This window comes from Dicentrarchus labrax, unplaced genomic scaffold (genome assembly GCF_905237075.1).
Source record: "Dicentrarchus labrax unplaced genomic scaffold, dlabrax2021, whole genome shotgun sequence".
Taxonomy (NCBI): Eukaryota; Metazoa; Chordata; class Actinopteri; family Moronidae; genus Dicentrarchus; species Dicentrarchus labrax.
In genome coordinates, this window is record NW_026136722.1 from 8,237,449 (window position 1) to 8,262,010 (window position 24,562).

General features: G+C 39.9%; 4 protein-coding genes across 4 annotated transcripts; 3 read left to right on the top strand and 1 right to left on the bottom strand.

Moving 5' to 3' along the window:
- Positions 1–18: 18 nt before the first annotated feature.
- dxo (decapping exoribonuclease) lies at positions 19–4,305 on the top strand. Its single transcript, XM_051388860.1, has 7 exons — positions 19–126; positions 957–1,425; positions 1,543–1,769; positions 2,649–2,868; positions 2,994–3,129; positions 3,225–3,319; positions 3,407–4,305. Exons 2-7 carry the CDS (start codon positions 959–961, stop codon positions 3,540–3,542), a joined length of 1,281 nt encoding a protein of 426 aa, XP_051244820.1. The 5' UTR covers positions 19–126; positions 957–958; the 3' UTR covers positions 3,543–4,305.
- On the bottom strand, positions 3,924–10,856 carry LOC127356840 (peroxisomal membrane protein PMP34). Its single transcript, XM_051388866.1, has 9 exons — positions 10,541–10,856; positions 10,325–10,385; positions 9,288–9,354; positions 8,714–8,868; positions 8,385–8,501; positions 8,146–8,291; positions 7,286–7,381; positions 6,477–6,559; positions 3,924–6,367 (listed from the first exon to the last, which is right to left on the bottom strand). Exons 1-9 carry the CDS (start codon positions 10,613–10,615, stop codon positions 6,220–6,222), a joined length of 948 nt encoding a protein of 315 aa, XP_051244826.1. The 5' UTR covers positions 10,616–10,856; the 3' UTR covers positions 3,924–6,219.
- Positions 10,857–12,132: 1,276 nt separating this feature from the next.
- Positions 12,133–16,124, top strand: anks4b (ankyrin repeat and sterile alpha motif domain containing 4B). The gene is made up of 2 exons (XM_051388859.1): positions 12,133–12,407; positions 14,520–16,124. The coding sequence occupies exons 1-2, from the start codon at positions 12,247–12,249 to the stop codon at positions 15,649–15,651; spliced, it is 1,293 nt and encodes a 430-aa protein (XP_051244819.1). The 5' UTR covers positions 12,133–12,246; the 3' UTR covers positions 15,652–16,124.
- Positions 16,125–17,098: 974 nt separating this feature from the next.
- On the top strand, positions 17,099–24,113 carry si:ch211-256e16.3 (kelch-like protein 20). The gene is made up of 12 exons (XM_051388858.1): positions 17,099–17,211; positions 17,576–17,854; positions 17,963–18,097; positions 18,203–18,394; positions 19,451–19,594; positions 20,389–20,575; positions 21,015–21,161; positions 21,285–21,413; positions 22,218–22,394; positions 22,522–22,668; positions 22,765–22,930; positions 23,269–24,113. Exons 2-12 carry the CDS (start codon positions 17,597–17,599, stop codon positions 23,423–23,425), a joined length of 1,839 nt encoding a protein of 612 aa, XP_051244818.1. The 5' UTR covers positions 17,099–17,211; positions 17,576–17,596; the 3' UTR covers positions 23,426–24,113.
- Positions 24,114–24,562: the final 449 nt, after the last annotated feature.

Genomic DNA, 24,562 nt, shown 5'->3' on the forward strand with positions numbered 1-24,562 from the left:
ACGACCCGCCCCTACTCTCCTCTGATTGGCTGAACCATCCCTCGTAAAAAACCGTGTTTGGGTCAAGAGGCTACACTTCCGCCCAAAACTCGTAGAAGAAGATCCCGTCTGTTGCAGCCACTGGAAGTAAGTTAGCTACTAGTGAAAGGCCGAAGCAATTATCAACCTAAGCTGAAACTAAATTAATTCCCACCCGCGTTTAATAAAATGAGAAGTTGACGACGATGGATGAGAAACTGCTACGGAAGTAGCGTTAGGGTTTGTGTTAGCTTGTGATGCTAGAGAGCTAACCCATGTAACAAAAACAAACACAGACTCGTTGTCTTATTTTTGTGTTAATTATAAAATAGGCTGAAATATAAATACTTTTCACACAATGTCGTGTTAATTACTGAGGCGGACTTAGCATTGAGAAAATCTGCCATAGTGGTATTTACTGAATGAGGTCGGTTTTCATGTTTTCACCCGTAATAAAGTATTTATACTTCATAGATGCAAGACAAATGTACACTAATGTATATGTACAACAGACATGCGTGTAACGTTAATGTTCTGTGTGCTACACAGCAGTCAATACGAGAATTACATCTTTAAATCATGAATTAGTATGCACACACACACACACACACACACACACACACAGCAGTTATTTACACAGATCTCGAGGTGATGTGTTTAATTGTGAATCATTTAAATTTGAACCTTTGTGTAACCCATGCAGGGAAAATGAAGAATCACTGCAGCAGGATTAAGCACAATAACAGATTTATGACAGAGTAGATAAGTAACTCTCAGTCTCTAGTATAGTGTATGTTGTCTCTTTAGTGACAACGCAAGTGAAGATGAGGCAGAGCATTATTTGGATTTCCTGCAGGAGGGCGAGATTATCAAGAAGATGTAAATAAACATCTGTGTCATCAGTGTGTTTTATTCACTCTTTTTCCCCCACCTGCCAGCAATGGACCCCCACAGATCCCACAATCCCAACTCCAGCTTCCGAACCCACCAGTCGGCATACAAAAGAGAAAGAGATGACTGTGGAAGACAATATAGTGAGAGGAAACACTTCAAACCACAGCACCACCAGCAGAATCAGTCTGGGCCGACTCCCGGGCAAAACCCACTTGGCTCTCAGGGTTTGAGCACCAGAAGGGAGCAATATGAAAGAAACTTTCCTGTGTACAAACAGCCCGTTGAAGTAGGATGTTTTTCCCTGGACTCTAAGCGGAGATTCTTCAACGACAGCAGGCAGATGAGATACTATGTGGAACCTGAAAAAAACCCCAACTTTGACCTGAAGGATGGATACAAGGACCGCTACGTAAAGAGGGATGATCGTGTGAAGGAGAAGCTGGACCACATCCTACGCTGGATCTTGGCCAACAGATCAAAGCTCAGCTCAAGGGAGACCACGGCTTCATCATGGTAAGTGTCACTGGTAGATTAAAGGTCCAGGTTACCACAGACAGATACAACCACCTCTAACCACAACAGTGTTTCCCGTTGGACGCGTATTCTTTGATCAAACTCTGCTCTTTTCAGTGCGTTAGATGTTGATTTTGTGACATGGCGTGGTCACCTGACCAAGCTGCTGACCACTCCCTATGAGGCACGGGAGGGCTGGTTGCTGGCGGTCACCAAGTTCAAGGGCACGCTTTACATCAGTGAAGTGGAGACAGAAGCTGCTCGCAGGGAACGAGAGAACCGCACAGAGAGGCATGAAGAGATGATGTACTGGGGATACAAGTTTGAGCAATACACATGTGCCGGTAGGTCGGTTAATATGAAATTGTATTATAGCAACTGCATCATATTGATTAACTGCTTTACATCAACTCATCTATGATATTCCACAAGAATATTGCCTCACAGTAATATATGCAGTCAAAGCTATGGAAGCCCATTTCTGCCAGGAAAGGAAAACAATAGGTGGAATGTTTTTAATAATAAAAACAATAAGATAATAAGATATGTTTTATATAATGGAACAACATACATATATGCTAGATGCAAGATTACAGAGAATATTCTTCATAGAAAGATGGACACCGTTAACGGAGGTACTGGGGGAACAGTTTTTTGTTTCTTTGATAATTTTAAGGATCGTATACTGAGTAAGGAACTGGATTAAAGGTGAAAACTAGAGGTAGTCTGCAGGACTTCTTTGCAAAACACACAGGATTTGTTTTTTTAATGAATAATATGGATGATGTGGATGTGTATATTAGACTGAAGATATAATGTTATTTAAATTTGTTTTGATTTATTTTTATGTTGAATTATTCAGATAAACAAGACCTGACTGTAATTCTTTAAAGGAAACTGTCAACCTATGTTTAAACATCTTTGATGAAAATAACCAAAATGATTTGTTATTTCTTTGAAGTAACTTTGTATCTAGTTGTTTTGACTTAGTAATCATAACTTTAAATACATTTGTATATAATAGTAAAAAAAATCATAATTTTGACATACAGTGAGTATTTTTATCATTCGTAACATTCCTTTTTCTTTTCCTAGCAGAAATGGATAGATACCAGTCTGTCTCATTGTATTACATTTGATGCACAAATCCAAATCATATGAAACACATTCAATGATAATCAAATGTTGAAATGATAATTCTTCACCTTTGTCGATCCCCATAGATAACGTCCACAGTTTACCTGACCCGGGCGGAGTGGTGAACACCAATGAGGCCTTCTGCACCGTCGTACAAACTCGGCTCGCAGATCACAGGCTGTTGTTCTCCGGTGAGGTGGACTGCCGGGATAAAGATCCCAAGGCCCCAGCTCCTCCCGCGTGCTACGTCGAGCTGAAGACCTCTGCAGAGATCTGCACCCCCAAACAGCGCAGCAACTTCCACAGGTAGATGATGAAACAAGAAAACATCACATAATGAACTTTTACATGTCGTGCTGTTTGTCTGATATTTCATTTACCCAATGTTATGCCATTTTAAAGTGAGTTTTGCTCATTTTGGTGGTCTTCAGGTTCAAACTGCTCAAGTGGTGGGCCCAGTCTTTTCTCCCTGGAGTCCCTCGTGTTGTGGCAGGCTTTCGGGATCACGACGGAGTGGTTGTCGGCGTGGAGACGTTTCCCATCTCTAAGATTTCACATCTCATCAAGGTACAGTTTTATTTCTAATGAAAACACATCGGACATGAATAAATAGAAGCTTGCAAGATTAATTCTAAATATTTTTCTGTATCTATTCTGGACAGAATGAACAAAACTGCTGGAAACCAACAGTCTGCATGAACTTTTGCTGTGATTTCCTGTCTTTTGTGAAGCGTATAGCTACTGAAGACAATCCAGAGTGAGTTGCGATGACAGACTACGTTGTTAACCTTAAAATATTTTAAGTTAGTGTTTGTTACTGAATCGTTATTGTTTCCCCCTCCAGTTTAGTGTACCTGTTCTCTTACGAGCCCCACAGAGATGTGACCTACACCGTCCACAAGGACTTCAAATACACCTTCCTGCCACCCTGGTATGTGGAGGAGATAACCAGTAGTCGAGACTCACACCATCAGTCCTGATTTACAGCCAAGACGTCAACTGGGACTGTCAAATTCAGACCTCCAATGGAGGATTATTTATGGTTTACTCATCCTCTGAGAGTGACTATGTGAATTCATTTTGTGTCACTGATCACTACTGCATGACCCTCCAGAGGTAGTTTCATCTTTTATTTGTTCAGCTGTAAGAATGAAACCATGTTTTTGTACTCTTTTTATGTGGTGATTTTAAAACCCCTACAAGGAACTTTCATTTTATGGTGATTCTGGCAAAACCGGTAGTGTTTCTACCACCTTGTTTCCTTTAATGAGAAAAGGGAATCTGACCTGGTGCCAAATTTAATTTCATAACCAGTTAAAAGCTCCTTGTTGTATGTTTAAATAAAACAGTACTCATGTCAATATTGTTTCTCAAACTTTATTATTATTATTATAATGTTATAACAATAATTTAGACACCAAAACAGTGGTATGTTAATGCTTAATTGAGACAAAATTAGAAAAGAATATATGTTTTTAAAAAATCATAATGTAAATAAGTGAAGATGACTTCAAGTAAGTATTGCATCAGTTACAAAATATGTTCATGTAAACTGTAAAGACAAAATATTTCAGCAATGTCAAGTTCTGTCATTGGCAGAAAAGAAAAAAACAGTTATGAAGAAGACAGTTAACAATTAACATCCACAGTGTAGTCCAGTATCTGTTTTATAACTAATAGTGACACATTCATGTTTGGGTTCCTTCTTTACTATTAAATAAAACTCATTTCTTCCTCCTGGGACATTTTCTTTCGTGTTGTTTTGCTTTTCCACACCTGCTGTCCTCAGATATTACCATTTATTTTCTGGTAGTCCACATTTAGACATTTATTACCTCATTCTTTGCTACTTTTACCTCCATAAACACCTTGGCCTGCACCTCAATGACTTATTGTAGGGTTATGAAATTGCTGATGTGTGAACAGACAGTTTCTTACTTTTAAAGCACAAAACAGAAGTGAAAGCTACATTTTATAGTTATACAGTCTGCTGACACATGTGTGTATGGTGTACCTGAGGACAGGAGGTGTGTGAGTCAGCACAGGTCAGGACAGCATCACTATTTGCAGCTAGGCTACACCACTGGCACAGTTTCATACACAGGAAGGTGATGAACTCTTTAAATGTTATTTTACAAAGTAAAACTGAGTGCAACACCTTTTGTAATGATTAAAACTCACATAAACAGATTTAACAACCAGTTATAACACCAACAAAAGAAGTAAATCAACTTTTAAATTTTTAAAATGAAAAAAATCCGATCACCCAATCAGAGAAAGAGCACTGTGATTAACAAACGCGGTAAATTACTGCGAGCTCCGACTACCCTACATAAAGCAGGACGCTGAGGTAAATAAAGGAAGACACCTGCGTGATAAAATGTTCATACTGACCAATACAATCATGAAGAAGGCAGCAGACAGTTAAGTGCATAATGGGTTTGTGTAAATCATCAACAGTCATTAAAGCTCAGTTCATAGTACAGTTTTGTGATATAATTTAGCACCTACTGCAGTATTTGTACACATGTAACTGTGTAGGCTTAAGTACTCTCATTCCTGTTTATATTACATTCATTTTTACTTAATATATTATGAATGTTAAAATTAAAGCCTTTATGAGCTGGAAAAGTTTCTTTTACAAACATTTTACACACAAGTCTATAAATATGAATGGGAGATCTGCACTTCTCTCCCTTTCACTGCTCTTATAACTTCTAATTTGTGTGTAATAATCTCAAATCAGTGCATTAAAAACATTTATCTGGCAGGAATTTCATGAGGTTTCTATCAAACTGAGTTAAATTCACAGTTAAAACATAAGACAGTATGTGAAGCCTGGTCCAGTAGCTTAGATCAAGGCAATCCTCAGTAGCTAGGTGCCTTATTGGTCTCATTATTTGCAACAAACCCCCTCACATTAAAAACAGTCGGATATTTTGGGAAACAGGCTTATTCACTTTCTTGCCAAGATTTAGATGAGAATCAGAAAAACTTTATTGACATTGGGTTATGTTATAGTCACTGCTCTCATATCTGTAACACTTAAATATGAAGCTACCTTAGCTTAGCACAAAGATTTTCCACTCGTCGTGAATTTTTGGTCTGAACTGGGATTTAGAAGTGCTGGTAGGCAGATTTAGTCGCCTTTCGAAAAGACCAGGCTAGCCGTTTCCAGACTTTGTCCTAAGCTCTCCTTTTACAAGTTTTTCCAAACTACTTTTAAAATCTCAGCTGGTGTTTTTTACTTTTATTTTATGCTAAGATATGATTCAATGTTCACAATGATTAATTTAGCCTCAAAAAGGTTAAATAAATTACGATTGGGGCCACTTTAGCTCTGCATTTAATAAACTACTTACATCAGAAGATTTTTTTGAATACAGCCAAATCAAAGGACAAACACATTCTCATAACTTATTGGAGTTAGTGACACTAATTTGCGTCCCTTTACCTCGAGAATCAAACTCAATTCAGCTCCTGTAAGATCACCAGAGGCTCACCAGTGGAATAAATTAAGGCCAGTCTGCACAAATGGAACCAGTTAAAGGTTAAGAAAGAGTGTATTAAAAGTATTACACCTATCCCTGGTTGTGGTGTATGTTTTCGGCAAGCGTGGGGATCTAATACTTGTACTGTTTCCAGCTGGCCGTGTGTTCACTGCTTCAGTTTCTTGTTCAGGCCCATGACTTTGAAGGTAGCAGCAGTGATCTTCTCATACACCACAAACATGAGGGCAGCCGTCAGCACTGTCTGTAGCAGCTTGGCCTCCAGGCCTTTGTACAGGCCGAGAACGCCATACCTCCTGCAATAAATAAGGGAACAGATGTATGTCAGTGACCAGCTATCATAACATCTTCAACAGTGCGCTCACTGTGTCATGTGAATGTGTTTGTGTTCGTAGCTGCACTCACTTGATTCGATCCACGAGCAGGGAGAAAATGTTCGAGAGGCTTCCGATCACGCCGCCTTTGCCATCACCTTTGTACTGGCCGAACTTAATGAGGAAGCATGAAGCAGGTTATGTTAATTCCTTAAGATGTAATGATTTCTTTTACATAATTTCATGAGAACCTGAAGATATTCTCCACTAACATCTGTATGATCTACAATATATAGTGATTACAGAGGGCTGCATTAGTTTCTAGCTCCTAAAGATTAACTTCTGTGAACCGATGTGAGGTATAAACTGATAAAAATGCTTTATTCTTCTCTTGCCATCAACAACACACATTAAAAAACATAATGTTAAACATATAGTTGGAAAAATATCATCAATAAATCTCATGAAAAAAACTAAAATTTAAGCATTACTTCATCCATTAGTACCTTTGGACTTTTCTACCCTATGGCACACAAAGCCCATTCGTTCCTACTGATGATGTTGCTGGACTATTTCTTGGTCGGTACCATTCATTTCCTGGAGTTTCCACTGGTTGCTGGGCTACCGGCCTGAACCAAAAAAAAAAGTTGCCTGGCAACCAGCTGAGACCAGAACAGCAGAGTTTTTTCACTTTGGTTTCTGTAGGGAAATGTCCCGCAGTGCAACAGTGCTCATTGGTGAGTTTTCAACAGTTTTTTGGACAACAATGGCTCATCATCATCACCATCATCATCATCACCATCATCATCATTGTCGTCGTCGTGACAATAAAAAACATACAGAATCTTACCAGTGGCTAATAAACAAAACATTGAAGATAGTATATAAGATAGTATTTACCCTCAGGATGGCCTGAACTGTCTGAAGAGGATATGTTGCAGTGGTAGCGATGGCCTTGGCAATGGCTCCAATGAGAAAGATCTCTGCTGAGGATATCTGTGGTAGGAGGCAAAGATTTAAGCTACTCATACCAAGTGTTTTCGTAAGTGTCATCCTAGCAAATGACTATGAGACTGATTTAAGTTTCCTACAAGTATGATTCAAAATGTTAAATAAACAGTGGCCAAAATGACAAACAAATCAATTATTTTTTAGCCAAGCAAGCAGAGTGGATATAAGATGGCATTGTCTGCCAGTTTGATCCAGACTGAAATATCTCAACCATTATTGGACGGATTACAATGAAACTTTGTACAGACATTAACGTTCCCCAGAGGATGGATGCTACTGACTTTGCTTATCCTTTGACTTTGCATCTAGCGCCACCAGCAGGTCTAAATTAAAATCTGTCCAATACCTTAAAATGTGTGTAAAACTAATAACATTACTCCCGTCAGCCTCAGCTGGACTTTGAGTTTTGTGCCAATTAGCAACTGTCAGCGTGCTTAAATGAAAAACTAAGATAGTGAGCATGATCAACAAGTTAAAATGTCATTGTGAGCATGTTAATGTGCAGACATTAGCATGTAGCTCACAGTAGGCTCTCCCTCGGGCCTCCAGGAACCTCACCCACCAGTCGAACCTGTGCACCCAGTCTTAAGCACAGCCGCACAGAGCCACTAGCTGACTGCTGACAAACGATACTCAACTGGCTTTGCACGGGGGCCATTATTGCAAAATGAGAGGAGGCCAGGGGCAGTTAATAAACAGTATATAAAAACTGTATTCTGTGCAACAGTATATTTCTTGTGTCCTCTCACCCTCTTTCCTCCTTTCCCTGCCCTCCTCTTCATGGCCTCATAAAACATGAACTGTACTGCCGGGTTGAGGACGAGGATGAGAGAGGGCAGAGTGCCGTTCCACAGAGTTCCCACGCCCTCATTGGCAATAATCTGTGAGAAAGCATCTAAAAAGGGGAAGACAAAGAGTTTTACAACTGTGACGTAACAAACAAAAAAGCATGTCTAAGCTGTTAAACTATGATACATATATCACACACCAAATATGCCCCTGTACTGGGTCTGCTGGAGGTCTTCGTTTCTGAACTTTGCTCCCTGCAGCTTCAATCGAGTATTCACCACCCACATGGGAGTGGTCAGGATCACATTCACCACCCCTGTGTGAGCAACAGAGAGTTAGCTTCATTCTTCATTCTTAAAGGCACCTTGTGGAGATTTTGACCTCAAGTAACTCTACACAGCAGCTGTTTAATACACATAACTTTTGTTTGTTAACAGGAAAACTCCACAGGGCACCTTTAAGTCCTTCGCTTGATGGTTGTCATTATTTCATTAACAATGATTTGTTTTACTGTACGTGTGTGTGTACCTGATACGACCCCCATGAGCAGGTCTTTGCCGGGTCTGGACGTGCCTGGACCGGATGCCATTAGCTTCTTCAGTGTGTTGAAGGTGTAGAAGTAGACAAAGTTGGAGCAGCAGAGGCTGGAGATGACTGGTAACCAGCCCCTGTACAGAGACTGACTGGGAGAAGTGGTGGAGAGTCATTTGAATAGTGAATCTTCAGTCATGTGGCGACACCATCAGCCTAAACAGCCGGTAATAGTTTAGATTAGAGCTTTAAACTACCAGTTGTTTTCATCTATTATTCTGGTGATTACTCTCTCAATTAATCCCTTGTCATTAATCGCTCACAGTCCAAAACCTCCAAGTTAAATATTCATATTTGATAAGCTGGAACCAGATCATTTTTGCCATTTTTAATTTTAAAAAAGAAAATTGTTGCAGATTAATTTGCTGTTGACCAACTGATTTATAAAACTCTAGTTTCCATAGATCTTAGGCAAAATAAGGGGTTGCTCAGTTGTTCACATTAAACTAAGAAGCTTGTATTTAAGAACAAAACAACAGGCTTTGGTTGTACTGCACAACACGATACTTACAGGCCTTCTTCCTTTGCTATCTCAGCCAGGATGATGGGGGTAGACTTAGCCTTTCGCTTCTCATCCACTGAAATACAACCAAATGTTGAAGGGCAAGATCAGTTCACTGGTCATGAGGAGTACTGCTCAGCCAACACAGCAGGATCATCTGAATAAATAACACAGGTGATGCCATCGGGGCAGTGGTGGAGGAAGTATTCAGATCTTGTACTTAAGTAAAAGTAGCAATACCACACTGTAGAAACACTCTACTATACTGTTTTCTTCAAGTAAAAAGTATTGGCATCAAAATAAACTTAAAGAACTAAAAGTAAAAGTACTCCTTAAATAAGACGGCCCACTTAAGAATAATCTATACTAATGGATTATAATTACTGATGCATTAATGTGTACATCACTTTAATGCTGAAGCTGACGAATGATAACTACTTTATCTGCTTGGGTAGCTTGTAAATTTACAATAAAGGTTTACTATACTACTATACTTTCTACTTTATAATATTATAATCGCCATTTATTTGTTGATTATATTTTGTATTATTAATGTGAATCAGTAAAGTAACTAGTTAATAAAGTTGTCAGATAATTAAAGTGGAGTAAAAAGTACAATATTTGCCTGAGGAATGAAGGAGCAGCAGGTAAAAGTAGCTCAACATTTAACTGAGGTGCAGTACTTGAGTTGTTCCTCACCACTGCCCCGGGGTTATCTCAGCTTTAGTGGGAAGGAGGAGGTAAGAAAAGTATATAGGTTTATGTATATAGCACCTTTTTTACATCAAATAGAGCTTCGAAATAGAAAACACACAAAGATCTAACCAGGTGAGACTTGATCAGCTGTTTTAATGGTGTCCAAAGTGTAGGTTACTTGGCTCATGAGGTCAGGATATAGGCACTTAGTCTGGTGCACTATTAAATTAGTGGACCACTCCTTTACCCTTCCTTTGGGATGTTGAAGTAAACCTTCACACTCAACACTCAGTGTAGGGTTGCTGCTATCAGGTAACCTCTGTCCCAAGATGATAAGACCTCCAACTCACCCTGCAGTCTGCTTTTGGCCGTGTCCAAAGGGAAGAAGACGGTCATAGCAGTCACACTCCCCTAAAAGACAACACACTGTAACGATACCGACGACTACAAATACAAATACTCACTCCACATGTTTCTGCTACACCGCTAACACCAAGAAAACAGGCCTAAGTGCTTTAACATGAAGTTATGACATCTCCTCTTATTGCCCTTTAATCTCTGCTCACCATTGCACCTGCCACAGCATGAACCAGAGTCTCGTAAGACAGGAGGCCGACAGCCGAGCCACCGTTGTCGGACATCTCTGCAGAGTCTCCCGGTCCGACCACACAGCCCAAACACCGGGAACCAACCGCGGAGCGACCCGAGGGGAGATAGCTAGTCTTTTTTTATAACTAGAAAACAGTTTAAGGGAGTTAAATAAACATTCACAGCTACGACTTCATGCTTTTTACAAGCTTAAATGCGACCAGAAAGAGAAAAGGCAATGTTTCCTCCCAGTCGGCATTCATTGGTGGAGCCGGCTTCACCGCTTCTTCTTCTACTGCAGCTTTCTCTGCGACGCTTCTGCTGCTTCCTGGTCTTCTTCTGTTGATGTGTAACAGCCACCTATTGGACCGGAGGGAGCATTGATCAATAAATAATGACAATAACAGAATTAATTTATAATATCATACAAGTTTTGGAGCACAACATAAGAACCATAAATGTTTTTTGGGGGCTTTGTTTTTAGTTTGTTTTCTGACTTTTCTTTCAAACTTTATTGAATAATTAGATTATATTACATACTTAGTTTCTTTTTTTTGTTGAGAAAATGCAACTACTGTGTACTTCATATTATAAAAAAATAATATAAAAATAAATTAAATTGTACAATAAATAAAATAAATGAAAAAGAAACAAGAAAAGTAAAATCCACAAGACTCTGGGCTCTGCTAAACAATTGGAGTACATTTGAAATGTCTACATTTTATAATAGTGTATAATAGTTTCAATAGTTGTCAAATACGTTTTAAAATCAGTGTCTATAAAAGAATAGAAGGCTTCATACACAAATATGTACAAACATTACTGATAATACCAAGAATATAGCCAGCATATATAATATAGACTTTATGATGACAATATGATAAGAATTAAATAATTAATCAAAGTAATACACTATGTCCATAACAAATATTTATTTAAAAATACATAAATATGAATTAATTATACTTCTTTTCCATTACAAATATCTTTAAATCCACATTTATAAATGTAAAATCTGTAGAACATTTGTAAACAATACGTAACTTTACACAGAAGACATAAAACACGTTTATGAAACCACCCAACAAACTGGACCTTAAACATTTATAAGTCAATTATCAAAAAAAGTGATCAGCAACTTTTGTAATTCTGACTTTTTTTTAATGTAAAAAGACCAAACTTGAACCAAAATTTCATGATTTCAGCAGCTACTCAAAAAGTCCTCCATTCAAAATATACCTAACAGTAAAATTGTTGTTGTATAGGTAATTTTAACTTTTATTTCATGTACAGGTAATCTATAAAAATCCTCATATTTTACAAGGTGATTGTTTTATAGGTAACGTGTAAAATAAATGTAGTGGAGTAAAAAGTACAGTATTTCTTTCTAATGCAGTAGAGTATAAACATTAAAAAAGTACTAAATAATGTAACACTGCTGTGACCACACAAGTTTAAAGTAATGATCTCGAGCAGTGATGGTGTTTGAGGAGATTGTGCAGCTTACAGCAGTGGACTGGACTTTGCTTTTGTTTTATGGCTCTGAGCTGCTGATATGTTGACGCCCAGTGATCACATTGTTTGCTCAGTCTCGTCAGTCTGTGTGCATCTGAAGGGAGTTGGAGGGTGAGAAGAGTGAAAGAAAGTGACAGCTTTGTTTCAACCTTTTCTGTTCTTTTGAGAGATGTCTAGGTACCACAAAGCAGCGATTGATGGATACTTGGACCTGTTGAAGGAGGCCACGAGGAGGGACCTGAACACTGCAGATGAGGATGGCATGACTCCCACCTTACTGGCTGCTTTCCACGGACATGTCGATGCTCTTCAGCTCATATGCAGCAGAGAGTAAGCGTGACACCCTTCTTTCTATCACCTGCTTTATCTCACATATAACCTACTCAACCACTCAAATAACCTGTAGCCTTAACTTTGTCATGGTTTAACTCCATGATTATTACCTTTAGAGCTCTGATTTAAACATTTAAATAAAATGTTTCAATATCATAGAGAAAGCTAAATTTGACAGATATGGGCTGTATTGTTACATTAAGATGTAGAAATATATAGTTTTTTATGTTGATTGTAATGTACAATGCCCTAAAACTAAACTAAAATCTAAAGTACAATCAACAAGTGTTCCCTGAGCAAAGGTTAACATATTGTTCAGTTTCATTTATTGCTGAGAAATAATATTTTAAAGCATTTTCATACTGTGAAATAATTATTCAGCACTTCATCTGGGTATAAGCAACACATGTTCACATGTCGTTCACTATAATGAGCTGTAACTCCACTCTTTAGACTGCTCTCCCCTGTGAGCTGAGCCAAATGTGTACTCAGCCAAAGACATCCTATAAAACAAAAGAGCCCTTTATCTATCCCCACCACCCCCACCTCCATTTCTCGTTCAACACAACAAAAGACCAGAGAAAATCGAGCACAGCATTCTTACTGAAAAATGAGGTTCAGAAAAGATGATTGGGAGGTATTAATTAGGGTGTAACTGGTATCTCACCTACGTGGCCTGAATTAACTGAAGCATTTCCGCTTTGCTCGTTGCCAACATGAGCTGGAATTTATGGCAATACAGTAATCAAGACTTTTTATGGCTGTGACAATGAGGCACAGCACCTGAGGACTTTAATTCTTAATAGTTTACCAATTATCTTCACTCCTGTTTGGTATTATTTTGTTATATGTTGTGTGTATATTTTGAAACCCAATTAATTTGTACCTTACATTTAAAGGATAAGTTTTAAATTTTGACAAACACACATTTGCTCTCTTGCTGAGAATTAGATGAGAAGACTGATCATGTCTTTACTGTACCAGCCGGTTAGCTTAGCTTAGCTTAGCTTATCATGCGTAATGGAAAAAATGGGTAAAGCGACTAGCCTCGCTCAGTCCAAGGGTAACAGCTACCAGCCCCTCTAAAGGCTCACGAATAAAGCAGCAGTTCTCAAACTGTTTTCATTAATGTACAAATATTTCTTCAGCCAAACACCGCCGCACAAACAGTGTCTGATTTATTAAGAAAAACACTCAAATGTTTAGAATCCATTGCTAAATTTATAGCAAATCAATTTTCTGTCATCATGCAGTAACACTAAGACAGCATTGTACTGACAGTTTAGTGAGAAACTCAAGCTCCACTGAGGATCTTTGTTATTCTCTGTAGCCAACGTACAAATCAACCTCTTTTCCAGAAGTTTTACAAGTTAACGATTGCACTGAAAGTAGGAATATTAAATATGAAATGGGTTTTATTAAACTTAAATTTACGAATGTCTGATCATTTTTGTATTTCCTTATATATATATATACTTTTTAAAATGTCACCATTTGAGTAACACTAGTTTAAAGGACCAGTGTGTAGGATTCAGGCCTCTATTGATGTAGTTGCCGTTTAATCCGTACATTAAAGTGTAAAAACAACATGTTGTGGTTTTTAAGGAGGTTATGTGTCAGACTATTTCTTGGCAGTTGCCAGGCAACCAGTGGAGACTCTGTTTTATAGGAAATTGCTCTTGTCTTTGTATGGTTGACTACATAAAATGTGTTAATCAGCTAGTTAGTCAACTTTGGACAGAGCCATGCTAACTATTTCCTCTTGTCTCCAGCCTTTCCGCTAAGCTGAGCTAGCCAGCTGCTGGCTTCAGCTCCATATTTACCGTACAGACATGAGAGTGGTATCAATTCTTTTATTTGATACTCGGTAGGAAAGCAAAGTGTATTCCAAAAAATATAACATTTAAATATTTCAGTCTGAACCATGACTTAATGGTAATTGAGACCGTAAAGTTAGCACAGCATAAAGACGTTCACGGTGCCATTATACAAATATACAATAGCAAAATCTAGCTGTCTGAAAGAAAAGAAACACATAAAATCACACAAAAAGTGGCAAAAGATTAAAATCATTGCTCTAAATCACATCTTTTCTCTTGTGTCATGCAGAGGAGACCCCAATAGGAGCGACATCTGGGGAAACACTCCGCTGCATCACGCGGCAGCCAACGGCCACATGCACATCCTGAGCTTCCTGGTCAACTTCGGAGCCAACCTTTTTGCACTGGACAATGATTTCCACACAGCTATGGATGTCGCTGCTTCTCGTGACCGCATGGACTGTGTGCGCTTCCTTGACTCTGCGGCCTCGCAGCAGACCAACCAAAATCCCAAGAAGGTCGCCAATCTAAAGAAGGAGGCCGTCAAAGAAGCGGAGAAACGTGTGAAACTCTGTGAGAAGGTAAAGAAGAAACACCAGAGCAAGATGGATAAAATGCAGCGTGGAGGCAGCATCACTGGGTCTGTTTCAGAGGCCAACATGGGGTCAGCGTTCTCGAACAGTGGTACCATGACCGGCGTCAACGAGCAGTTCTCCAAGCTTATCGCTGCAGATAAATCTGGCTCTCTAACCGCCAGGGTGAAAGGCACGCTCCAGAAGAAGCTAGGGAAGAAAGATAGAGGCACACTGAGTTCAGGAGGGAATGGGAATGTTATATTCCTCAAACAGGAGAGTGGAGCGTCTGAGAAACCAGAGTTTTTGGATGTCTTCAGTGAGCAGGATGAGGGCATGTTGGATGAAGAAGAAATGGGAGGCTTCAATGATTATGACGACAATGAAGAAACCGGCCAGGTCAAACAGTCCATCTTCAACCGGCCGGGACTCGGAGGTCTGATTTTCATGAAGAAGATGGGTGGGGGCGAGTCGGAGGACATGCCGAGCGTGAACAACGAAAGTCTCGGCTACCTCGTTCAGAACGACATGTTCGAGGAAGACGCTGCTGGCTTTGATGGGACTGGTGACACTGACCTGCCCTGGGACCAGGAAGATCTGGGACTGGATGATGAGGAAGATGAGGAAACATCTCCTTTAGATGCGTTCTTGTCTGCCATCTCCTTGCCAGAGTTTGCCCTCGCATTCAGCAGAGAGCACCTGGACCTAGAGGCGCTAATGCTCTGCTCTGATGAAGACCTGAAAGGTATTCGCATCCAGCTGGGACCCAGGAAGAAGATCTTGGAAGCTGTCGCTCGCAGAAAGAACGCACTGGAGACTCCTGGCATCATAAAGGACAGCTCCTTGTGATCTAGAAAACATGAACAGTGATTTATAATCCAATTTGAAACTTAAAAATGAGTCTCCTGATGAACTATTTCTCCAACAGCAATTCCTACAATCAAATTTATACTCTCTGGAGATGGAATAGCATTGTGTAATCCTCTGTTTATACAATATAATCCATGTTATAACCAATTACAGCATAGCAGGAGCGTCAGGACCTACTATCAACAATAGCCTAGAAAAGACAAGAACATTATAATTAGTAGAAAATAAAAAAGAAGCGACGTTGTGGCCAGCGAATCGATCTTAAATCCACAATATCAATGTGTAGACAAAAACAAGATGTTTTGGTTCAGAACTGGTGATTGTTTCTCTCCATGAATAACATGAGATAACAGGCTCAGTGGCTGATTTGGTTGTGCTGTTGTATGTTTGTTATAATTATTTGGACTGCTGACAACATAATTGTCAAAATAAAACGTGTCTCTAATCTCTGATGGATTTGTGTGTATGTGTGCACTTGATCACGATAACTTATATTTTTATAACGTTACATTATAACAGTAAGTTAACGCATGATAGCATGATAAATAGTTTATTGATGAAAGTAAATGTGTCATGATATAAGGTGAAACATTTTCTAACAATAACACACATTATATCATTATGTTATAACAATACAAGTAGTATATTTTTAGAACAAGAAAAGTCTCTTGTCAAGACGTGAAAATACCTTGTTATAACAATAAACTCTTTTTTTCTTACATTTTACAGGGTATTATTATACTTTTTACTCCACTACATTATTTTTTGACAACTTTAGTTACTAATTACTGTGAAGATTCAGATTCAGATTAATAACAGTAAATATGACCAACAAGTAAATTATGATTATATTATAGGTTTAGTTAAGATCTTATTGATCGTGGGGGTAAATTAACAAACAACCCAGCAGCAGGCTATATGAAGTCATTAAATATTACTTAAACACACGTTAATGCATCAATCATTTAAATACAATAATATCATATACATTACTCTTAAATACTTTTACTTATGGTACTTAATTTTTATGCTAATACTTTTGTAGTTTTACTTTTTGTAACAGAGTATATTTTTTTACTGTGGTATTGATATTTGTTTTAACGTAAGTACAAGATCTGAATATTTCTTATACCCCTCGGTGGACCAAATGTTAGTAAACTTCCACTTATTTAAATTAAAATAGGTGTGAGGACATTTCTTCCATATCTGAGTGTACGAACAAAAAAGCATTACAAAATACTTATTTTTATTATTTGTTTTTATTTTGTATTCCCTTAGTCCCCAGTGGCGTTAAACTGTGATTATAGACTCAAGATGTTTGAACTTATTATAAACCTGTTTTGTTTTTTTTAACGCGTTGCGGGGAAACGACGCCGGAAGTACTCGGAGGTGACGTCTCTTGACCTGTGTACCGCGGAGAGGGAGGAGGAGGAGGAAGAGGAGGAGGAGCTTCCGGTGAGAGGCGTTAACAGCTGCCGCTCGTTACCGTGTGTAGTGGACTGTGTGTGTTTGTACTGTGGTCACGATTATGTCTAACAGGTAATAAATATGTCTCACTGTTACAACTACTGAGCGTTTACTGTCACCTGTCTGCACTCACCTGTAAAACGACTGATCAGCGTCACTCGATACAAAAAAAAAAAAAAAAAAGCGACTCGTTTGCGCCGCGAGGCAGCTACACGAGAGCTAACTTAAGCCTCATTAGTGAGCTAATAGACAATCTCAGCTCGTCTCTCCGGCGACTTTTACACATTTATCTCTTAAACTACATCTTGTCGGAGCTACCTGACGGAGAGCCGACTCCTCCAGCTCGGATTCAAAGTCGCTGTCGTTATCTGAAGGGAAGCGTTTGTTTAACTATCTCCTCCTTGTGTTTTTATTTTGCTCCCACTTAACCCTCCAGGTTCGCCTAGCAAAGAGAGACATGGCTGAAATACTCTCCGTCACTGTGGACGTCACCTTCCCGATCCAGGAGGACGCCGGTACCGCTGCCGCCGCCCCTCCAGCCCCCCTGAGCAGCGAGGACTACCTGTTTGTGGAGGCCAGGCACCCCAACACGGTGCTGCAGGGCCTGAACAGCCTGCGACTCAACAACGCCTTCTGTGATGTGACCCTGTGCTGTGGAGGACAGGAGTTCCCCTGCCACCGCATTGTGCTGGCCTCCTTCAGCTCTTACTTCCAGGTAAACCTCCATTTAATGTCAATGACGGGAACAAGCGGGGGTCCAGTGTGGTGCTGATGGGGCTTGAAAGTCATGCAAACTATGAGTTGTCTCATTTCACCTCCTCAGGCAATGTTTTCCACTGACCTGATAGAGTCCAAGCAGGAGCGGGTTGCCATCAATGGAGTTGAGCCTCAGATGATTGGCATGCTGGTGAGCTACGCCTACACATCCGAGGTCTATATCTCTAAAGCAAATGTGCAGGTAGAGTCTCATCTTTTTTTTTTTTTTTTGCCACTGTACACCCGCATACACTAACCCCTAAAGAGCACGTCTGTTAACAAAACCCACTCATTTAATGTGTTTCAGGCCCTGCTGGCAGCAGCCAATCTGCTGGACGTGATGGCCGTTAGAGAGGCCTGTTGTCGATTCATGGAGCGTCAGATGGATGAGATGAACTGTGTGGGGATTCACTGTTTTGCCGAGGCCCATTCTTGTAAGGTGCTGGAGAAACGCAGCATGGACTACATTCTTGAGCACTTCAACAGCGTTCATCAGCAGGTGAGAGGCTGACGGAGACATATATGTTATTATAATCATATCTAGAGGACTGCACAATTAGTTGAAGTATTATCAAAAGTGCAATATGCAAGTCGCAGAAGCTGCACATTTTGTGACACAACGGCGTTATAATGAAGTATTGTAGCGCTGCACAGACGCCCCGGTCTTCAGATCTTGTTCTCCAGATTTAAGAAAACATGTTTGACTCCAAAAAATGTCACAGCAACACTTTCAATGAAAATTAAATTTGTGATGCGAAGACGATCATTCCCAGACCAATTATGAATTGCATCGCAGTATCTGTAAAAAATTAACGCAATAGGATGTTTTTCGCCATATGTTGAGAATATGAACATATGAATAGAATAATATATATTATCTGACAAAAACTCACCTTTTTAAAATTGCTTTTAATGTTTAGCTTAGATTGATTTGTTTATAGTGTTTTACTATTTGATGTTTTGTATTTTTGTTTTTATGTAAAGTGTCTTTAAGCATCTAGAAAATCAGAGCGCTTATAAATAAAATGTAGTATTATTATTATTATTATTATTATTATTATTATTATTAATATAACAGAAAAGCCTGAAAGGTCCTGATTCATCTGTGTTCCTGGAGTCACGTTGGCAAGGAAACCATAATGGTGGACAGGGAAGTAGAAGAGTGCTGTGTTACAAATTCATGTAATAGAGTAACAGAAGAACAGGTGTTTTCTGTGAAAGGCAGTAACTCCCTGTGGTGTATGGACTTTGTAACTTCAGACCTTTTTTACATGCACAAAAAAACCCACTAAACCACGCAGGAAGAAGCATAATGCCCTCTTTAATACTTTGCTGCCTTCGCACATGCCACCTGTACCTCACCAGGATAATTGAACCTGGCAGTGTTGTGTGTTTCATATGTGAAAGGGGCTTAACAAAGATAATCCCACTGCCTGTCAGCAGTTAAACCGATGACTACATGTGATTAACTCCCTTGGATAGTCCGGTTAAGTAGGTTGTCATTCACACTTTCTTTCTTTCAATGTCTTTTTTTTCTTTTCTTCTTACCCATCAGGAGGAGTTCCTGTCTCTTTGTGTGGACAAGCTGACAGAAATCCTTGCCAGTGACTTTCTCAATGTGCCTAAAGAGGAGATGGTGTTTGAGGCGGCCATGTTGTGGTTGAATAAATGTCTCTCTCGCAAACAGAGCTTTGAAAAGGTCAGATTCACTTACACAAGTTCAGGTTTATTATTTTTTTTTACAACTTGGGCTATTTATCCTCGTGCTACTGTGATCCCAAGTATATCCCACAGAAGTGCATGTGTTTGGGGCTGATGTTGCAACGTAGAAGAGCCCCTCAACTCAGCAGCTTTTGGGCCCCCATGTAAAAGGACTCCTCTCTTACCTCCTGGAGCATTGCCCACTGACGCACTGTTTTATCTGTTTTTGTTTTGTGTTGTATTTTGCAGGTTTTTTTCATGCCAGAGTAGAGGAGAGGCTATCTTAATCATTTATAAGCCACTTTTGCTACAAAGGATTGTTACAGACCCTCCTGGCATTGTACAGAACAAGAATAAGGATACAAGTTGTTAATTTAAGCCTGAAATGTATATGGGTTAATCAGAAGTTGCTGTATTTATTAGAAAACTATTTGTAAAACATCCTCACAATTGAGCTTCAAGCAATGGTCATTTTTTTATTTGTACTAAAAAAGTACAGTTTACAGTATAGACAGTTGGAGACTAATTCATCTTACCAGACAGTGATCCCTGAAAGTACATTTTATCAAGCTGCTGTAAAGGATCAGGAAAAAACAAAGCATTTGTACTTTTGACCGAGCCCAGTGACTTTATCCAACAAGAAGTGATAAAAAAGCAGTCAGTTCAATATGAGCCTCTTTGGGGGTCCCTCCAATCCCTCCAATCTGTGGAAACAACTGGCATGGATCTCAAATTCTCTTGTTGGACTATATTGTTCATCAGATTCTTTCTCTTTCCATTTGTTCCTCAAAGGTCCTTGAGCATATCCGACTGCCTCTTATCAGCCCTTACTACCTCCACGATGTGATCGAGTCCCTGGATGTAGTGAAGGAGAACCAGGGCTGCCAGAGGCTCATCTCTGAGGCCAAGGACTACCTGCTGCTAAAGGACCGCCGTGGAGAGCTCTACTGCCCCAGAGCGAGGCCCCGCAGATCCACAGGTGAAAACACTCACACCTGCACATATTAACTGGGAGCCAATCACATGCATCTTTGCTATGGGTAGAGTCTTTGTCAGCCTAATATATATGGCTGACATATATGTATATACTCTATACGAATGGTTAATGAATGAAGTGAATTTGAGCAAATAAGGCTGACAAAGCCTTATATATATAATCTGTAATACTCGCTATTGCTGGTCTTCTATGATATTAAACCACATATCTTTGGGTTTTGAACTCAGTTTGACAAAACAACACATGAACTTGGGAGATTTTACAGCCAGAACAATTAATTAATGGAGAAGCGCATGAACTGATTACTCAATAAGGAAATTAGTCGCAGCCCTACACACCACTACATTGTATCTTATCCGAAGGCCAGCATGCTTCTGCTCACTCCCCCTCTGTTCCTCTACTCCTGTTGCCGTGGCAACAGGGACAGCCGAAGTGATAGTGACAGTCGGCGGAGAGGATGACAAGGTGGTGCTGCGCAGCGTCGAGAGCTTCGACCCTGTGACGAATCAGTGGAAGAATCTGGCCTGCCTGCCCTTCGCTGTGAGCAAACATGGGCTGGTGGTGTCGGGTGAGGAGACGCTGCGACGTTCAAACTAAGACTGACTCCAATTTGTGTCCCTCTCTGAAATGAGCAACGGCTAAGCTCATCACAAGTCACAACTCTTTTCCGTCTTCCTCCTCCTCTCTGTAGACTCCACTCTGTATTTGGCAGGAGGAGAGTTTCCTGACGGCTCGGCCAGCAGGGAGATGTGGCGCTATGACTCCTGCTTTGACTCCTGGATTGAGATGGCTCCCATGAATGTTGCTCGCTCTGAGTTAGGTGAGGCAGCCTCAGTATGAGGAGCCCTTCTTCTGTCAAGTACTGATAACGTACCGTACCAAATAGTACGTCATATTGCCTGCCAATAATTTGTCTCTGTTTTAGCTGTTAATCTTGTTCTTTTCCAAGAATTTAAAGGAGCGTTTTTGTGTTTGCCGTCATGTTTTAGCTGCACTAAGAGCTTGAATTCCTAATTTTTGGCTGCTAATTTTCTGCTCCATTAGCTCCATTTCTTTTCCATAGCCTGAAATCTTTTCTACTAGTAGGTTTCGACTATACGCCATTACAAAGATAATCACAGAACCAGCTATTGGGGTTGAGCGAGTACTCAGTTGAAATGAGTACCTGGTACAGATAATGTACTTTTTATGAGTAAGAGTGTCAAACAAGTAAAATATGTTAATATCTTTATATCAAAAAACACCCTCTCTTCAATAGTTTTCCTACTCTTACTTAAAAACATTGCTCTGAAGCTTAATTTTTTTTTCTGAATAGTTTTCCAATAAAAATAGCAACTTCTTATCCTATATCTATATCAATTTAAGCCCGCTTATGGTTCAAGCACCGTTCACACTTTTACAACTCAGTGTGAAAATGATAGTGAAGCTGTTTTTTAAGGTAGACATAATATTGATCTTGTGGTTGATAAGGTTATTTATAACTTGTAAAAAGTTGCAGTTATTAACAATTTGATTAATCAATCAAGGAAATGTGTTTATTTACTTTGCAAGTTAAGTTTGTAGTTCCTTCATGCTACACACATAGAAACAGATGATCAGCTTCCTCCCTTTGCCCTCTCCTCAGGCCTGGTGATGCTGGACGGCTTTGTGTATGCGGTTGGAGGTTGGGAGGGACGCTCTCGTCTGGACTCAGTGGAGTGCTACAACCCTCACACAAACACCTGGCAGTTCACTGACTCTGTCAAGATGGCCGTCACAAGTCCTGCTGTGGTGGCCTTAGACGGACTTCTCTATGTTACTGGTAGGAAACAAAGGCCACACACTTTATATTCATATTTTTTTTTAGGCTTTGCTCCTTATTGAAAATGTTTGGATTCACAGTTTTTTATGATTTGTTTCTCGTGTATCCTCTCTGCTCCCTGATACAGGCGGTGCAGTTCTAGAAGATGGCGATGGCACAGACCTCGCTCAGGTGTACAACCCTAAAACATCTGTATGGACAGAGGTTGCCCCCATGCAGATCGCTCGCTCTGGTTCTGCTGCTTGTACGCTCAAAGGAAAGCTTTATGTTATAGGTATGTAACATACTTTATACATACACCCAGCCAGGAACGGAGCAACCAGTTAAACAATTACACCGACCTGTCCGGTAACCTGATCTCTGCTTCAAGGTGGATGGCATGCCTCGACAGAGAACACGGATAAGGTGGAGTGTTACAATCCCAAGACCAACCAGTGGACCATGTGCGCCCCCATGAAGGAACGACGCTACCGGCCCGGTGCCGCTGTGGTGGATGGAAAGATCTACGTTCTGGGAGGAGAAGAAGGCTGGGACAGGTGAGGGTCTAATTCAGAAATGATGTTTGTGAATCTACTCTTCCAGGAGCACCTTTTTTAATTCTTCCGCTGTAGTTTCTGACCCCCCCTCCGCCCCCAAAAAAACATCTCTGCTCTGAGGCTAGTACTTCACGATGTCCCAGGAACTATTTAAGCTTGCAAACCTTAACAGATTGATTGTTTAAACACACATTTTGCTTGTGTACATTCACACAGTAAGCAATCACTGAGTGCTACATGTATCAGTATCAGGACGTGGGACATGGACCTGTCCTCTTAGGGGGAAAATGGCAATATTTGACACAACTGTTTTAATGCTTATAACCATTTGCGTGCAGATATCACGACACTATCGAGAGGTACTGTGACGAGACTGACATGTGGGAGATCGTCGGGGAGATGCCCACCAGTCGCAGCTGGCTCAGCTGTGTGTCTCTACAGCTGAGGAAGGACATCCACATAAGCAGCTGTCCCGGGACGCCAAATGACAACTGAGCGAGGGCTGTCGGGGAGGAGGAAATCTTTCGTGGTCATTACTTGCAGTCCTCATTGTGGGGACAGTGCACTACAACGCTCAGAGCTGTGGAGAACAGTGAACTGAGAAGGGATGCCTGGATTTGGGACGGCGGCTGTTTGAGCTGTTACTGACGGCAAGAAGTAGCCTGGTTTTTAATCGGTGACTGCTGGCGGACTGAGCCTCACTCACGCGGTGATGACGGAAGCGTCGTACATTGATTTCAAGTGATCAACGACTCAGCAGTTTAAAGTCACTCTCTGTATGACTTAAAACATGTTTTAGGTTACTGTTTCAATGTCCGAGCACCTCAAATCTGTGAAGATTTACTCAGCCAACATAGTGTATTTTTGTATCATTATTATGTGATGTATTTATTGGGGTGTGACTAGCTGTGAGAGATCTTAAAAAAACAAAACAATTATAAACATTTTCTCAAAAGATGCTCAGTGGGCCAAAGAATCGCATTGTGAATATTTTGGAAGGTTACCTGTGAAGATGTCTATACGTGAGCAGTGTTTTTGTATTTAAACTTTGTAAGTTCTGAATGAGTGTCTTTACTACCTGTAATATGTCGAGTATATTTTTGTAACGTAGTGTGCGTCATGCATTTTAGTGATTTTAAATGGAGTTGGGATCTAATAAAGATGTTTAATTCTTTAATGTGAATGCTGGTGGGGTTTATTCCTGTTTATTTCATAAAACAACCAAATAAATTATCATAAAAATACTTAATTGATTTCATTCACAACCACAGTCTTGACTTGTCTTCTGATAGTTTTGGTTTAAAGATTTCCTGTGGAGCTTTTGACCACCAGGAGCGCTGTTGGTTTTTATCCTATTTATTTATATTCTATAGATATGTAAACAACACAGGGACAATACACAGGCTATATCTATCTATTTTTCCCTGTGTTTATCTCCTGCACTTAGGTGCTGCTTACAGTCTTTCCAATGGTTTCACACCATTACACAGATCCACAGGTGGCTGTAATATGCCAGTAAAGGCTGGAAAGATTTTTGACAAGCCAACATGGATATAAACAATGCAGGTTTTAAAACACTGAAAATCAGAGTTGCAAGTGTTTTATAATGAAGGAAATACATTAAAGTTAGGG